Genomic DNA, 18649 nt, shown 5'->3' with positions numbered 1-18649 from the left:
CCTGCTTCAAAAAGGGCAACAACCATACCATTGCCAAGAAGAGGGTGGACTGCCTAAACGACTATTGCCTAGTGGCACTCTTATCTACTGAGAGGCTGGTCATGACTAGAATCAACTCCTGCCTAAGCAAGGACCCGGACCTGCAGTGGTTTGCATATCACCACAATATGCCAACAGCGGATATAATCTTACTGGCTCTCTACTTGGATCACCTGGACAATAACAATGCCTACGTCACGTTGCTGCTTATTGACTGCAGTTCAGCATTCAATACAACCAAACCCTCAGTTCTAATCAACAAGCTCCAACATCTGGGCCTCTGTACCTCCTTCTGCAACTGGTTCCTTGACTCCTCACTGGGAGACCACATCCTGTACGGATCGGAAGTAACATCTCCTCCTCACTGACAGTCAACACTGGTGCATCTCAATGCTCAGCACACTGCTCTGATCTCTCTCAACCCACAACTGTGTGGCCAGGCATAACTCAATCAACATCTACAGATTTTCTGACAACACAACTATTGTTGGCAGAACTTCAGATGGTGATGAGAAGACATACAGGAGCGAGATAAATCATAGCACATGCCCTCTAATCCAGGCAGCATCCTGGTAAACCTCTTCTGCACCCTCTCCAAAGCCTTGTTATCCTTCCTATAATGGGGCGACCAGAACTGTAGGCAATACTCCAGATGCGGCCTAACTTTGTGACTTTTGAACTCAATTCTTGACTAATAAAGGTAAGCGTGCCATATGCCTTCTAAACCATTCTCTCAACCTGTGTAGTCATATTCAGGGAGCTATGAACTTGGACTCGAACATCTCTTTGCTCTCAACACTGTCAAGTATTACGGGTCCTGGACTTAACAGTGTACTCACTCTTTATGTTTGACCTGTCACGGTGCAACATCTCACATTTGGCCAGTTGAACACCATCTGCCATTTCTCTGCCCATATCTGCAACTTATCCATATCCCACTGTATTCTTTGCCAGTCCTCTACACTATCCACAACACCACCAATCTTCGTATCATCTGCAAACTTACTAAGGCACCCATCTATATTTTCATCCAGGTCATTCGTACAGCAGAGGACCTAGCACAGAACCCTGAGGAACACCACTGATCACAGATCTCCAGTCCTCTTGACCACTGCCCTCTACTTTTTAAGGGCATGTTGGTTCTGACTCTAAACAGCCAATTCACCATTGATCCCATGCACCTGAATGAGCCTCCCATGAGGGACCTTGCCAAATTCCTTACTAAATTCCATGTGGATAGCATCCACAGCTCCACCTTCCTCAATCACCCTCACCATTTTGTCAAAAACTCAATCAAGTTAGTAAGACACAACTTGCTCTGCACAAACTCATGCTGGCTCTTTCCTAATTTGGCCATGGTTTTCCAAATGCTCATAAATCCTACCCCTAAGAACTCTGTCCAGTATAATTCATTGATCTATGCTTTCCAGAATTATCCCCGGTTCCCTTCTTGAATAATGGAACAACATTAGCTACTCGCCAGTCCTCCAGGACTTCACCCGTAGCTAGAGAGGACACTAAGATAATGGTCAAGGCCCCAGCAGCAATCTCTTCACTAGCCTCTTGCAATAACGTGGGCTGTGTTGAATCAGGCACTGGAGACTTATCCACCTTAATGCTCTTTTAAGAGACCCAACACTATCTCATTCTTTACTTTGTAATGCCCTAGCATACTTATACTTTCGGCAATGATCTCCTTATCCTCCATGTCCTTCTCCTTGGTAAATACTGATGTGGATCAGTACCAATTGGTACCAAATACATGGGTAGAAAAAGGAAGGAAGTCCTGAAGAGAGCATATGGGGAGTTCAGCAGAAAGCTGAAAAGCAGGACCTCCAGGGTAGTAATCTCTGGATTGCTGACTGTGCCACGCCCCAGTGAGGGTATGAATAGGATGATTTGGCAGGTACTCAAATATTGCTGCCACTTACCCGCAGGAAGGGGGGAGCTTTGGGGTTCTATCATTTAACTGTTGTTCATTCTTTGGGGCGCTCCTCTTTTTTGTGGATGGTTGCGATAAAAAGTATTTTAGGATGTATGTTGTATACATTTCTCTGATATTGAATGCACCTTTGAAACCTTTGAATACACAACACTCTTCCCTGCTTAGCTATAAAATCCAACTCATTATAGAATCCATTTCAACTTATATACATACTGTATATACACATCCTATATAATACAACTACTGTATAGACATCCACAGCATAGTCAAGTTTAAATTGTCCCATTCAGGACTAAAGATTTAATTGCTGTGGAGGCTTTCTTAATCTTGTGAGATAACATCTTTTGTAAAAAGAGGGGATCACATTGCTTGCCAGATGAAACTCGTGGCTGTGAAACAATCTCAGCTGTTGGGGTCTCCTCTGTGGTGGTTGTAGGAGTTAACTCTGGGACCGCAGGGAAAGGTTCTGACCGCTCAGGACACCTTTCTTCTGGGTGTATTGGTATCCCAAACAGTGCATGGCAGACGTCACTGGATGATGTGGATCATAATGTGTGAGTACGGTGTCTGGCATCACAGCTTCCTTTACCTTTTGTAAACCACCTCACACTGCTTTGTCCAATGTCATTTCTTCCTGCTCTGTAGCAGAGTTCAAGTGGTAGAGCACAGTAGCCAAGTTTGGCAGGAACTTGCTTAAGTAATTGGCAAATCCTAAAAAGGACACAGCTATGACATGTCCTTTGGCCTTGGGGCATCTACCGCTGCTTGAATTTTCTCAGCACTCTTGTGTAAATTTATGTGTCTATGGTGTGACCACAGTAAGTGATACTTGGTTAAAATAATTCACACTTGCTGCGTTGTGCTCTGAACCCATAATCTTCTAATCTTTCTAACACTGTCTGGAGATTTTAGAAATGTTCCTTGTCGTCCATACTGGTAACACTGATGTCATCCAGGTAACACTGAGTGCCTGGGCAGCCTTGCAGCACCTGGTCCACAGCTTTCTGTCAGAATGCAGGTGCAGATGCTACTCCAGAAATAAGCCCATTTTAGTGATAAAGTCCTTTGTGGGTGTTTATGGTGAGAAACACTTTGGACTCTTCTTCTGTCTCCATCTGCAAATAGGTCTCTGCTAAGTCCACTTTGCTGAAGTGTTTCCTTCCAGAAAGGTTTGCAAAGATAACTTCTATCCTGGGCAGAGGGTTTTGATCTGCTTTCAGTACTGGGTTGATGGTGACCTTAAAATCACCACAGGTACTGACAGACCCATTCTTTTTGACTACTGGACACTGGCATTGTCCATAGTCTCCACTCAACCTTGGAAAGAATTCCTTCAGCTTCCTTGTGATCTAACTCACTGGCTACTTCATCACAGATGGTACAACGAACCAGATGGGCTTAACAAAACATGGGTGTGGCATTTTCATTTAACACTATTTTAGCTTTGATATGTTTTGAGTTTTCCAATGCCATCCTTGAACATTGCTGTGGCACCATCCGATACCTTTCTTAATTCACTTTCAGTTTACTCTATTACAGGGGATGTGGCATAAAAATAGTGGATGGATCTCCAATCAAGTTGTAGTCGTCTCAGGCAATTACACCCCACATTGCTGGCCCTCCTGGTTCTTACCACATACAAGCCCAATGTGGGTTGTTGGTGGTTCTATTTCACTTTTACAAATGTCATTTCCACAGGAGTTATCTTTTCTCCAGTATAAATTCTGAGCTGGCTATCAGCAGGCTTCAGCTTAGTAGCTTAGTAACCTCATTTTCTGGAATGACTGAGACAGCTGAGCTAGTGTTCCATTCCATTGTAATTAATTTGCCATTCACTCCTAGTGCAAGCCATATTGCTTGTCTCTTGTTAGTTTTCACATTGTAAATCTCAAGTCTACCCAGTCCCAGTCCTGTGTCACTCTCATCATTATCAGATTTTAACAGCATGCAGATTAGTATGCTTATTAAAGCTGCAATTGACTTTTTATCATTTTCTCTTCCCTGTGCAGTCCATTTATTTTGTCTTCCCGACATGCTCTTTGTGTGTGTCCTAGTCTGTTGCATTTACTGCGTTTCACCTTTAAACCTGCATTGGTCTGGTGTATGTGAGCCCCTGCCACAACAATTTGTTTAGCCAGGCCAGTTTCTGTTTAGATTTTACAGTTTTGTTCACTTTCATTCCTGATTGCAACTCAGTTGCATCTCTGTCTGCTGTTTCCATTGATACAGCTGTTTCAACTGTTCTTTTAAATATAAGTTGTGCTTCAGTTAGGAAGTGCTATTGAATGCTTTCTTGCAAGATTTTACAAACTAAACAGTCTGTCAGTACATCATTAAGTCCATTACAGGACTGACAATGTTCAGACAATCCCTTCAATTTGAAATGGACTCCCCTTCTTTTTGATTTTGCTTATGAAACCTAAAGCACTCTGCAGTCAACAGTAGTTCCTGCATTACTGGTTGGGTGCCAGTGACTAGTGGTGTTCCGCAGGGGTCATTGTTGCAACGACTTCTTTTTAAGCTGTATTATCAGTGATTTAGATGTTGGAATAGATGGCTTCAGTGTCAGGTTTGCAGATGATACAAAGATTGGTGGAGGGGCGGATAGTGTTGAGGAAATAGGTAGGCTACAGAAGGACTTAGATAGATTAGGAGAATAGGCAACAAAGTGGCAAATGAAATGCATGTTGGAAAATGCATAGGCATGCACTTCGGTAGAAGAAATAAATGTGCAGACTATTTTCTAAGTGGGGAGAAAATCCAAAAATCTGAGATGCAAAGGGACTTGGGAGTCCCTGTGCAGAACACCCTAAAGATTAACTTGCAGATTGAGTCGGTGGTGAGGAAGGCAAGTGCAATGTTAGCATTCATTTCAAGAAGTCTAGGATTTAAGAGCAGGAATGTGATGCTGAGGATTTATTAGGAACTGGTGAGGCCTCACCTTGAGTACTGTGAACAGTTTTGGGCTCCTTATCTAAGAAAAGATGTGCTGGCATTGGAGAGGATTGAGAGGAGGTTCACAAGGATGATTCCGGGAATGAAAGGGTTATCTTATGAGGAACGTTTGATAGCTCTGAGTCTGTACTCACTGGAATTCAGAAGGATGAGGAGGAATCTCATTGAAACCTTTTGAATGTTGAAAGGCATAGACAGAGTAGATGTTTTCCATGGTAGGGGATTCTAGGACAAGGGGGCACAGCCTCAAGAGAGAGGGACGTCCATTTAAAACAGTGATGTGGAGAAATTTTTTTAGCCAGAGAGTGGTGAACGTGTGGAATTTATTACCACAATAGGCTGACCCCTGTTAACATTAATGGATCTGGGGTTGAGAGGGTGAACAGCTTTAAGTTCCTTGGCTTACACATCACCGAGGATCTCACATGGTCTGTACATAGATTGTGTGGTGAAAAAAGCACAACAGCGCCTTTTTCACCACAGAAAGTTGAAGGAGTTTGGTATGGCCCCCACAAATTCTAAGAACTTTCTATAGGGGCACGGCTGAGAGCATCCTGACTGGCTGCAGCACTGCCTGGTATGGGAACTGTAATTCCCTCAATCGCAGGGCTCTGTACAGAGTGGTGTGGACAGCCCAGCGCATCTGTAAATGTGATCTTCCCACTATTCAGGACACTTACAGAGACAGGTGTGTAAAAAGGGTCCGAAGGATCATTGGAGACCCCAACCACAAATTGTTCCAGCTGTTACCATCCAGGAAACGGTACTGCAGCATTAAAGCCAACAGGCTCCAGGACAGATTCTTCCACCAGGCCATCAGACTGATTAATTCACACTGATACAATTGTATTTCTATGCTATATTAACTGTCCTGTTGTACATACTATTTATTACAAATTACTATAAATTGCACATTTAGATGAAGATGTAACATAAAGATTTTTACTCCTCATGTATATGAAGGATGCAAGATATAGTCAATTCAATTCAATTCAAGGCAGCTGTAGAGGTCAGGTCATTGGGTGTATTTAAGGAGGAGCTTGATAGGTTCTTGATTGGACACAGCATCAAAGTTTACAAGGAGAAGGTCGGGGAGTGGAACTGAGTGGGGGAGAGAAATGATCAGCCATAATTAAGTGGTGAAGAAGACTTGATGGGCCAAATAGCCTAATTCTGCTCCTATGTCTTATGGTCTATTACTTTCACGATATCAGCAAAGCTCATTTTGGCTGGTTTGGTTAAAGCAGATCAACTTGTAAGCAAACCGTCTGCCTTTAAATCCAATGCACTTAGTAAAATTGTCACTTATTTCTCATTGGCTATTTTATTTGCTTTAAAATACTGCTTAATTCACAGTGTACGATACCTAGTTATCTTTTGTGCAATTAAATGTGTCAGTCTTTCTGATGTATTTCTGCTATTTCTGCTTTTCTTAATGATTATTATCACTGTTTATGCACCCATGAATTTCTCCGTTTCTGTCTTTTTTTAAATTTGATCATCTCACTGCACTTCTTTTAAAACTCGAAAGTCTCACTGCACCTTTTTTTTAAACTCGAACGTCTTACTGCACTTCAACAGGTAGGTCATCACAGGTTCGTTTTAAAAGTTCCTCCTCACCACTGTTATGTTTTGTAACTGCAAAACATAAGAACTAATTGAAAGAAAAACAAGGGAACCAGGAATGCGAGTCTAACTTTGTTTTTTTACTTTAAGTGAGATGGGCATGTGTGACGTGGTGGTGTGATGACGTATGCCATTCACATACTTTTACATATAACCTGTAATGCATTATGTAAACAATAAAGAATGCTTAATCAAACAATATATTTACAATATTACTCAAATATTACTGAAATATTAAATACACAACAGGAAACTCTAGGACCAGAATGCACAGCCTCAGAATTGAGGGACGTCAATTTAGGACAGAGATGAGAAGAATCTTCTTTAGACAGACGGTGGTGAATCTGTGGAATTCATTGCCACAGACAGCTGTGCATGCCGAGTTATTGGGTATATTTTAGGCAGACGTTGATAGCCTCTTGATTAATCAGGGCATCAAAGGTTACAGGGAGAAGGTAGGAGAATAGTGGAGAGGGATATTAAATCAGTCATGATAGCACACTTGATGGGCTGAATGGCCGGATTCTGCTCTTCTGTTTTACGGTAAAGTATTCATTAAGGATCTCAGCCACATTCTCCCCATCCAGGTAGATGTCCCCCCCTTTATCCATGAGTGGTCCTACCCTCTCCCTAATTATCTTCTTGCTCCTGTTGGATGTATAAAATGCCTTGGGATTCTCTTTAATCCTATTTGCCATGGCCCCTCCTGGCTTTCGTAATTCCCTCCTTGAGTTTTTTATAATCCTCAAGGTCTCTGTTTGATTCTAGATTCCTAAGATTTACCTTGCTCTCTATCTTTTCTGAAGTATCGAATCCCCGAAACATTAATCGCACATTCCGGTCCCTCTCTCAACCAAGTCTCTGTAATGGCCACATCATCATTCCATGCACTGATCCATGCTCTAAGTTCATTGCCTTTACCCATAATACTCCTAGCATTAAAATACACACACACTTCAAACTATCTGTCTCATCTTATCTATTACTTTGCTCCTGCCTATTTTTACTGGCCCTGACATCTACCTTCATTTCCATTCCTCCACTTTCTGACCTGGTGCTCTGATTCCCATCCTCCCTTGTCAAACTCGTAGCACTAATGAACCTCCCGAATTCTGCTCATCTGTACTCTCCTGAGAATATCCATCAGGCATTTTGAGGAACTCAGCTACTGTCATATTCTGATTAAAATGTGTGACACATAGACTGCCACCTCTGATTAAAGATTCACTCTGAAGTAGCGGTAAATTATTTGGGGTTGCAGCTTGTGAAATGGGGTGCTGTGGGGGGACAGCTGCCAATAGCAAAGGCTTGTGCGTTGCAAGATCCGTTTCCTCCCTCCGGAGAATTAGAAGACTGAACGAGCAGGGAGGAATGGCACAGGGGTTTTAACCTTCCTTTCATTGTGTGCCCAGAACATGCTGAATAGGCGGTCCTTCAGCGACGTGTTACCGGAGTCACCTAAGTCAGCACGGAAAAAAGAAGAAGCACGCCAGGCCGAGTTTGTCCGGGTGGGTCAGGTAAGTTATCACCGAACAGCAAAGGATTCTATCAGAAACCTGGAACGACAGGGGTATTTAACGCAGAGGTGAGGTACCAGAGGATTGGAAGATAGCTAATGTTGTTCCATGATGAGAGTGTGGTACGAGCTGGTTGATTTCAACATTTATGAGAGGTTTGAATATGTACATTGATGTGAGGGGAATAGAGGGCTATGGTCCAGGTGCAGGTCAATGCATGGACACAGTAATAAAAAACAAGGAAATCTGCAGATGCTGGGAATCTAAAACAACGCACACAAACTGCTTATTCTTTTCCATAGATGCTGCCTGTGCTGCTGAGTTCCTCCAGCATTTTCAGCGTGTTGCTAGGCAAAATAGTAGTTTGCCAGGGGCTCAAGGGGCTGAAAGTGCTCTAGGACTACAGCTCAAAATGGCTGCTCTCCCTTTCCTTATCGAGCTCAAGCCTCTTTGCACTTTGTCTGCATTCTGACAGTGCGGCGTCACTTGACTTCAACGAGAGGCATTTTAACGAGTCTCTTAGTGAATGCACTGAGCAAACTACGCAGAGCCCACCTGACAGCGCAAAGTCTGTCTTTCTCTCTCCTCTTCATTATCCTTGGCTAAAGGTCATGTGATAGGCAACGGCTGCCCGATGGAGCGGCAATCATATTAAGATGGTGCTCAGCTGAATTAATTCTCTCCAGACACAGACGGACAACCCTTTCTATCTGAAATGTTAAAAGCATGGCATATACAAAATGGAGCATTGATTACCAGCAATATTTGCATCTTCTCTCAGGGGAGAATATGCTGAATTTTCAAGTGTGCAGGTAATGCAGTTCAGTGAAATGGTGATTTTTCCACAATTTCCGCATGATATTCAGCCCATCAAGCTAATGCCAGCTCTCAGGATGATCTCAACGCCCCCCCCCCCACCACCACCAATCAAATTCGTTTATTTATTACACGCACCTCGTAATATACAGTGAAATGTGTCATTTGCATTAATAACGGTAGCGTAGCAGTTAGCACACCGCTTTACAGCGCCAGTCATCACCGATCGGGATACAATCCCACCGCTCTCTGTCAAGAGTTTGGGCGTTCTCCCCGTGTCCACGTGGCTTTCCCCTGGGTGCGTTGGTTTCCTCCCGCATCCCAGAAATGTATGGTTAGTGTTGGTAAGTTTAGTGCAGGACGGGCCGCCCCCAGGCTTCCATTCAAGTTCAGGTTCAAAAGGGGCACCGGATGGAATTAAGTCACTGCTTCACGCTTCATTGGCCTGGGGGAAGGGTGCGGCTACAGAAATCTAATAGCCAGATCTCCCTACTTTCAGTGGGAGTGACGGCAGCAGGCAGTCGTCTCCTGGACCCTTTCGTAATGTCAAGTCCAAATTCTCAAGGGCCGGGTCGCTTGGTTAACCAGTTCCCCAGACCGCAGGTCCAGATGGACATTAACAAAAATGAGGGAGCAATTGACAGAGGCGATCGGTGTGAAATCATTTCTCAATGTAACATAGAACAGTATAGCACGGGAACAGAGCCTTCGGTAAATGATGTTGTGCAAACTAATTAAGCTAATGACACAAAATCTCTTCAACCTGCAGATAGTCCGTACCCCTCCTTTTTCATACCCCTCCACTCTCTGCACATTCACGAGCCTACCTAAGAGCCGCTTGAATCGCTCTAATGTATCTTGCTACACATCACCCCGAAAGCAGATTCTAGGCATCCACTGCTTCCTGTGTGGAATAAAAAACTGCCCTACACATCTCCTCCAAATCTTCAATTTCATTGTAACATTCAAGGTGATTGTTGATACCTTCAAATTCTTCAATCTTCCTAACTTGTTGAAGTAGTGAAATCATTTCATTTTCATTCCCGCCCATTTCTGGCATGTCCAAGCCTGAATGCTTGAAACTGCAGTGAACAAAACGATTCTGAATTCTCTTACTGCTTATTACTTAACAACTATCAGTGATGAAAATCACTGCTTTTTGAACACAAATACATATAACTGATGCCATTTAAAAACTGTTCACTCAAAACTAGTGTAGTATCTTATAGCCATACAGGTACACATGCCTGATGCTAGTTAACCTCCTGTCCCAATTAAGTGACGTAGTGTCTCCACCAAATGGAAGGAATCTTGGCAATTTGGGGGCCATGCTAGCGTAACAGTTTGTGCAACGCTATTATAGCTCGGGGCGTTCCAGAGATCAGAGTTCAATTCCGGAGATGTTCTTTAAGGAGTCTTTGTGGAACGTGTGGGTTTTCCCCGGGTGCTCCAGTTTCCACCCACAGTTCAAAAACAGACCAGGTTGGTTAATTGGTCATTGAAAATTGTCCCGTGATTGGTTAGGGTTAATCGGGGCTGCTGGGTGGGGCGGCGTGGCTCGAAAATGGCCTACTCTGTGCTGTATCATTAAATAAATAAATATTTTCTTGATTAGTTTTTGTTCTTTAGGGGTGTCCCAAATAAGTGGCTGCCCCAATTAACCGGAATCCACCGTATCTGCAAATAATAGAATGTCTTCAGTGGACAAATCCCACTGGGAAATGCCACCTGTTCTGTTGTGAATTGTCGACATTCGCCATCGTTCTGAATGCCGATGGGCTCAGAGCTTTGTCCCAAGTTTCTTGAAACGAGGGTCTAGCAGACCAGCTGACAAATTCCAGGTGGTGATGTCAAAGTCAAGTTTATTGTCATTTGTACAGGTACATGTATGCACAAGTGCAGCAGCATCACAGGAAAGACGTACGTGAATTAACAATATTATACAAAGATCACAATTAGAACAAAAATAAGCAAATCCATTCTGGTACGAAGTGGTCATAGTGTTGCTATTCTGATGTAGTAGTTAAGGTTGTGCAGGTTGATTCGAGAGCTGAAGGCTGAAAGGAAGTAGTTGTTCTTGAACCTGGTGATGTGGGACTTCAGGTTTCTGTATGTCTGGCCAGATGGTAGTGGTCTCTGCACTCTACCCCTGCACAGACTGGCTGTAATCCCTTAGCACTTGCATGGAGGGGGGTAGGATTTGCCCCAATGCATGGCTTGTTAGATGAGAATTATTAATCAAGGAGGTAATGTAGGCAGAAGGTTACATCATATTTTTAATATTGCTTATAGTTGTCATGAGCATAATTATTTTTAAAAAGTGTTTTTAACCATTTCACATGTTTATATTTAAATTTAAGAAAAACTCTTGTAATAGATACAGTTTCTTCTGTATTTTGTGCATGGGGAGAACTACTACATAAACACAAGAGATTCTGCAGAAGCTGTAACAGCTGAGGAACACACGCAGAGCGCTGGAAAAACTCAGCAAGTCGGGCAGCACCTATAGAGGGGAATAAACGGTCAACTTTTTGGGACGAGACCCTTCATCAGGACTCGTGAAGAGTCTTGGCCAGAAGTGTGGACTGTTTATTGCCCTCCGTAGGTGTTGCCTGACTTCCTGAGATCCTCCAGCATTTTATGTGTCTCAGTCTGACTCAGCCATGTTGCCCAGGGTCGTGAGCCAGTGCAGAGTCCACTGGCTGTGTCCAGGTCCCTGTCCACCAATAAAGTCGAGCCTGCAGGTCCAAACTGAGTGACAATTGGCCTGATGTATGATATGCTCATCCACGACCTCCTCTACTGTCATGATGAGGCCACGTTCAGGTTGGAAAAACAACACCTTATGTTGCATCTGGGTAGCCTCCAGTCAGGTAGCAGGAGCATCGATTTCTCGAACTTCTGGTAATCCCCTCCCCCCCCCCCCCCCACATTCACTATTCCCCATCTCCTTTTCCCTCTCTCACCCTATCTCTTGTCTGCCCATCACCTCCCTCTGGTGCTCCTCTCCTCAACCCCCTTCTCTTTCTCCCATGGCCTTCTGTCCTCTCCTAACAGACTCCCCCTTCTCCAGCCCTGTATCTCTTCCACCGATCAACTTCCCAGCTCTTTACTTCACCCCCTCCCCCTCCCAGTTTCTGTCACCTTGTGTTTGTCTCTCCTCTCTCCCCTCCTTGAAATCCACTCCTCATCTTTTTTTCTCCCGTCCTGCTGAAGGGTCTTGACCCGAAACGTTGACCGTACTCATTTCCATGGATGCTGCCTGGCCTGCTGAGTTCCTCCAGCATTTTGTGTGTGTGTGTGTTGATTCCCTCACCATGCACGGCTGTTTTACAACTTAGACTCTTTCTTTCAGGCCCTCAAGCTGAAAACTATCGTGAGAGGCGACGCCCCGACCAGCTTGGTGACAACAGGCTTGTACAGGAAGGAGGTGAGTGTATTACCGACCACCCGTCTTCCTCCGTAAACGTTTGAGTGGATGATGTCACTACAGAGCCGTGCTTCCAGCAGTGGCCTGAGGACTTCCCTCTGTGTCTGAAATACAGTGGGGTGTCCGTGATGGGCGGAGGGGAGAGTAGGACGGATGCAGGACTAGAGTCTGGCTTCACTACATTGCCGGCCTTCTCCTCCTCCCACCTGTCATCCTTGTTCATGGCTGTTCTCAGACTCTTGAACGGAATTCTCACACACCAAAAGGTGTATCCTTGTTCTTGTGATCTACCTCGTGAGACAGATGGTAGCTGTTGGTGTGATTGAGTCAGTTACTAAGAAAGAAAATTCTACAGAAGCCGTCAAGGCTGTCGGTAAAGTATGAAACAAGAAGTGAGTATCGCCCAGGTCACCAGGATTGAGCAAACCCCAGAACGTTTCACTTTATTTGCCTACCTGCACTGAACTTTTCTCTGTAACTGTAACACAATAATTAACATCATATTAGAGAAACAAAGGTTACTGCACATGCTGCACGAAGGGACCCGTTCCAAAATATCGACTGTATATTTCCCTGTATAGGTGCTGCCTCACCTGCTGAGTCAGACAGCAACTATTTCAGAATCAGAATCAGGTTTAAAGTCATTGGCATATGTAATGAAATTTGTTGTTTTGTGGCAGCAGTACAGTGCAATACATATTAATAAAAAATATAAATTACAGTTATATGTAAAAGATAAGTAGATAGTGCAAAAAGAGAGGGAAAATTGAAAATACTAAAGCTGTGTTTATTGGTCCGTGGTCCACTCAGAAATTTGATGGTGGAGGGGAAGAAGCTGTTCCTGAATCGCTGAGTGTGTGTCTTCAGGCTCCTGTACCTCGTCCCTGAGGATAACAATTAGAAGAGGGCATGTCCTGGGTGATGGGGTCTTTAATAATGGATGCCACCTTTTGAAGATGTCCTCATTGCTGGGGAGGCCAGTGCCCATGATGGAGTTGCTGAGTTTTTGTGAGTGAGTTCAATGTTACCCTGTCCTGAGGATTTTGACTGACCAGCTGAGTTCTTCCAGCATTTTCTGTGTGTGTTACTATATTCTGCATTCTGTTTTTCTTCCTACTTATCTCAGTGTGATGATGTTCAGAATAATTTGTTTGGATGGCACACAAATGCAAGCTTTTTATTCTATCCCGGTACATGTGACAACAATGAACCAATTCTAATTCCATTATCACATGATGATATCAGGAATAGCAAAGCCGCACTGATTTGTCCATTTCTGGAAATTTAGACCCCATGTTAAGAAACTGAACTACCCAGAAATGATCACCAAACTAGTGTGGTTCTCACGAGAAATACATTAATCTCTTCCGTGTAGAATGAGTATTTTGCATATCGTATCCTGGACAATCGGAATCATGGCGTGATACAGCCCAGAAACAGACCCTTTGGCCCATCGAGTATGTGCTGATGATCACATACCAACTTTACCAGAACTCTTTTCATCATGTTTTACTCTCCCCACACACCCATCAATTTTTCCCAGATTCCACCTCTCATCTACCTACCAGGGGAAATTTATAGTGGCCGGTTAACTTCTGAACCTGCATGCCTTTGGAATGTGAGAGGAAACTGGATCGCAATAGGGAGAAGGTGGAAACTCTATGTGGGCAGCTCCCGAAGCCAGGATTGAACTTGGGTCCCTGGAGTTGTGAGGCAATGCCTTTACTGGCTGTGTTACTGTGCTACCAAAGATAGATTTGCTCTCTTTGTCACATGTACTTTGATCTCAAGGTAGTGTAAAATATATATACTTCAATAAAAAAAATGCACTTTAAACTTTGAAACATAAGGTGACATACGTTCTTTACAACATTGGCCAATGCGGGCTGAGGATGTGTTGGGGCAGCCCCGCTAAGGCAGCTGGATTTACCTTGCAACACACACAAAACACTGGAGGAACTCAGCAGGTCAGGCAGCATCTATGGAAATGAACAGTTAACGTGTTGAGCCAAGACTCTTCTTGTATCCTTTGCTCCTTCTGCCCTCTTTACAATTTGCTTTCTTGCCATCTTTGTAAGACCATAAGACTTAGGAGCAGAATTAGATCATTTGGCCCATCAAGTCTGCTCGGCCATTCCATCATAGCTCATTTATTTTCCCGCTCAACCCCATTTTCCAGCCATCTCCCCATAACCTTTGACACCCTTACTAATCAAGAACCTATCAAACTCTGCTTTAAGTGCACTCAGTGACTTGCCCTGCACAGCCATCTGTGGTGCTGAATTCCACAGATCCCCCACCCTCTGGCTAAAGAAATCCACCCCCCCCCCCATCTCTGTTCTGAAGGGACGTCCTTGTATTCTGATGCTGTGTCCTCTGGTCCTAGACTCTCCCACTATTGGAAGCATCCTCTCCATGTCCACTCTGTTGGGGCCTTTCAATTAGGTAGGTCTCATTGAGATACGCTGGAATGTATCCAATATCTTGCATTAGGATCTCAGAGAGAACACTCTATGCAAGAGACCGGAATCTGGAACAATAAGTAATCTGCTGGAGTGTCTCAGCAGGTGAAGCAACATCTGATGGGGGTAAGGATCTGTCGCCTTGCTGAACTCCTCCAGCAGATAGTTTGTTGCTTATTATTATGCTATAAGCAGGCGTCAATTACACTGGTGCCCAAGAAGAGCATGCTGACCTGCCTCAGTGACTATCGTCCAGAAGCACTTACATAAACTGTGATGAAGTACTTTGAGAGTTTGATGATGAAACATATCAACTCCTGCCTGAGGAGCAACTGGGATCCACTCCAGCTTGCCTACTGGCACAACAGGTAAACAGTAGATGCCATTTCATTGGCTCTTCACTCAACCCTGGAACATCTGGACAGTGAAGATGCATACATCAGGATGCTCTTCATTGACAACAGCTCGGCACTCAATACTATCACCCCCTCAAAACTAATCAATAAGCTCCAAGACCTTGGCCTTAATACCTTCTTGTGCAATTGGATCGTCGATTTCCTCACTTGCAGGCTCCAGTTAATTTGGATTGGCAACAACATCTACTCCACTATCTCCATCAGCACAGGTGCACCACAAGGCTGTGTGTTTAGGCCCCTGCTCTACTCACTTTATACTTATGACTGTGAGGCTAAATATTGCTCCAATGCCATATTTAAATTTGCTGATGACACCACTGTCATTGGTCGAATCAAATTGGTGACGTATAAAGATGTAGGAGGGAGATTGAAAATCAGGATGAGTGGTGTCACAGCAACAACCTGTCACTCAATGTCAGCAAGACAAAGCAGCTGATTATTGACTTCAAGAGGAGGAAACTGGAGGTCCGTAAACTAGACCTCATTCGAGGATCAGAGAGCATCAGCAACTTCAAATTCCTTGGTTTTATCATTTCAGGGGAGCTGTCCTGGGACAGCATGTAAATGCAATTACAAAGGAAGTACAGCAGCACCTCTACTAACTTAGAAGTTTGCAAATATCCGGCACGATATCTAAAGCTTTGACAAACCCAGCGGAGAATATATTGACTGGTTGCATTGTGTCCTGGTATAGAGACACCAATGCCTTTGACAGAAAAGCCTACTAAAAGTAGTGGATACAGCCCAGTCCATTGTGGGAAAAGCCCTCCCCACTATTGAACACATCTACAAGGAGCGTTGTCCCAGGAGAGCAGCATCCATCAGCAGGGACCCCCACTATCCAGGACATACTTTCTTCTCGTTGTTGCATCAGGAAGGAGGTACAGGAGCCTCAAGTCCCACACCAACAGGTTCAGGAACAGTTATCACCCCTCAACCATCAGGCTCTCGAACCAGAGGGGATAATTTCACTCACCCTAACACAGTATTGCTCCTACAAGCTATGGACTCACTTTGAAGGATTCTTCATCTCATGTTATCAATACTTACTTATTATAATTTTGTATTTTTCTTTTTCTCTTTTTGTATTCACACAGTTTGCTGGCTCTTACCCACCGTTTGTTTGTCCGTCTTTGTTTTTATTGAATGTATTGTATGTCTTTGTATTTACTGTGAATGCCCGCAATAAATGAATCTCAGGGTTGTATATGGTGACATATATGTAATAAATTTACTTTGGTAATAAATAGACAACCCCTTAGGAGGACATTATACTCAAATTGAGTGATTGCATTACCACTAATGTTGCATTTATAGTGACGCACTGTCTCCAGCAGGTGGTTACACGTGTGTGTATCAGAAACTACTGGAAACTGTAGGTCGTTATTCATGCAAGTTCACCAGGAACTGTGACCTTTAGAAGCTAAGGGAGATTACTTAGCCCCTCACACTGATGAAATCAGGATTGACCCACAACCCAACACACATCCCCAGTGTTTTGCTCCTGTGCGTGGAGAGGATCATTAGTCAAACAGTTGTTCTAACACCTACTAATGTCACCCCTTGCACTCTCAATCATCTGCTTGAATTTCAAGCTTCAAAGTAAATTTATTATCAAAGTGCATATGGATCACTATAAGATTCATTTTCTTGTGGGCGTACTCAATAAATCCATAGAATAATAACCATGACAAAATCAATGAAAGTCTGCACCTACATGGGTGTTCAGCTGGTGTGCAAAACACAACAAACTGTGCAAATACAAAAACAAAGGGGAAAAAACAATTAATTAATTAATTAACAATAAATATTGAGACTTGAGATGAAGTGTCTTTGAAACTAACTCCATTAGTTGTGGGAACATTTCAATAATGGGGCAAGTGAAGTTGAGTGAGGTTATCCCCTTTGGTTCAAGAGTCCGATGGTTGAGGGATAGTAACTGTTCCTTAACCTGGTAGAGTTCTGAGGCTCCTGTACCTTCTCACTGATGGCAGCAGTGAGAAGAGAGCGTGACCTGGGTGGTGGGAGTCTCTGATGATGGACCCCACCATCCAGTGAGTAGGGGAGGGAGAAGTTTAGGTTTTCTCGAGGGATGTAGCCCGCCTAGGCCTTATATCACTGCCTTCCTCCCAGTTCCCTGACATAGATGCCCCTCTGCACCTCAAGGGCATCTGAGCTACAGCTCCTTTCTGGCATTCTCCATGCTATTTCCTTCCAGTGAAGTAGCTTCCCATCGACAGTGCTGTTTACTGATGCCCATCTGACAAACAATTTTCTGAGATGTTTTCTCAGTAAAATGACAGGAGATATTGGCGTTCGGTTTTCAACTGAAGATTTGTGGAAGCAGTGCTCATTTGAAGTAGTAAGGGCGTTTGTTTCTAAAGTGTTAAATCGAGTGGCTGTTCCATTTGAATTACTGCTGACTAGTGTCATCAGAAGATTAATGCGGATAGTGTTTTAATGCACATTTAATCCCATCAAATTAACTGATGGATGTGTTTGGTGAGCTTTGCTTTGAGAGCTGTTCCCTTTACACCGGAGGATTTGTCTGAACACCGATTCCTAATTTGTCTCAATGTTGTCTGGAATCTGACCTGAAGCCGTAATTTATCAGTGGTGGATATAGCTTTCGTTCTCCTTGAGCAGAGGCACTGAGGCAGGCACATTACATCAGCAGCACTTAAATGATACCGTGACAACCCTGCACCTTTTAGTCATTTCCTTTATAATTCAGCAGGATATTGAGACACCTTCAAAATGAGAGGACGGTGAAATAAGCGTCTGCATGCCACAAATTGTGGCTCAGTCGGTTAAGGTTGTGATAACAATTTATTGTTCATTTCAGGGCTTGGAAACCTCTCACCAGCAAACAAAATAGATTGAATTATCCTTGATTCAAATTCATTTATTTATCACATGTACATTGAAACATGCTGTGAAATGTGGCATTTGTATTAACAGCTAGCAAAACCTAACGATTAAAGATTAGTTTTATTTATCACATGTACATCGAAACAAGTGATGGGAGGTGTGGCACAGATATCAAATACAGAATAGCAATGACGAAAGAAGCTTTCCAAAAAATGAAGACCATATTAACAGACAGAAAGATGAGCATGTACACTAAAAACAGAATACTGCAGTGCTACATTTATTCTATTCTGACTTATGGAAGTGAATGCTGGACCATTTCTCCAGCAATGGAAAAGAGACTAGAAGCAGCTGAATTATGGTTCTACAGGAGAATGTTAAAAATATCACGGACCACACACTCATCAAATGAAGAAGTTCTCAGAAGAGTCCAAGCAGTTCGATCACTCATACCAACAGTAAGAGAAAGGCAGCTCAGATTCCTCAGACACATCATGCGGAAAGATGAACTGGAAAAACTCATACTCTCTGGAAAGATTGAGGGGAGCAAACCTAGAGGAGGACATCAAAAG

The 18649-nt window shown here is 43.5% G+C and overlaps 1 protein-coding gene across 1 annotated transcript in view; it reads left to right on the top strand.

Moving 5' to 3' along the window:
• Positions 1–18649, top strand: part of garnl3 (GTPase activating Rap/RanGAP domain like 3) — a 403971-nt gene that overhangs the window by 293185 nt on the left and 92137 nt on the right. Inside the window, exons 17-18 of the mRNA XM_072240887.1 lie at positions 7978–8082; positions 12254–12328. Coding sequence (XP_072096988.1) covers positions 7978–8082; positions 12254–12328 — 180 coding nt within the window. The remainder of the gene's footprint in view (positions 1–7977; positions 8083–12253; positions 12329–18649) is intronic.

The sequence above is a fragment of the Mobula birostris genome, chromosome 22 (assembly GCF_030028105.1).
Source record: "Mobula birostris isolate sMobBir1 chromosome 22, sMobBir1.hap1, whole genome shotgun sequence".
Lineage (NCBI taxonomy): Eukaryota > Metazoa > Chordata > Chondrichthyes > Myliobatiformes > Myliobatidae > Mobula > Mobula birostris.
This window is presented reverse-complemented; position numbering and strand designations above follow the sequence as displayed.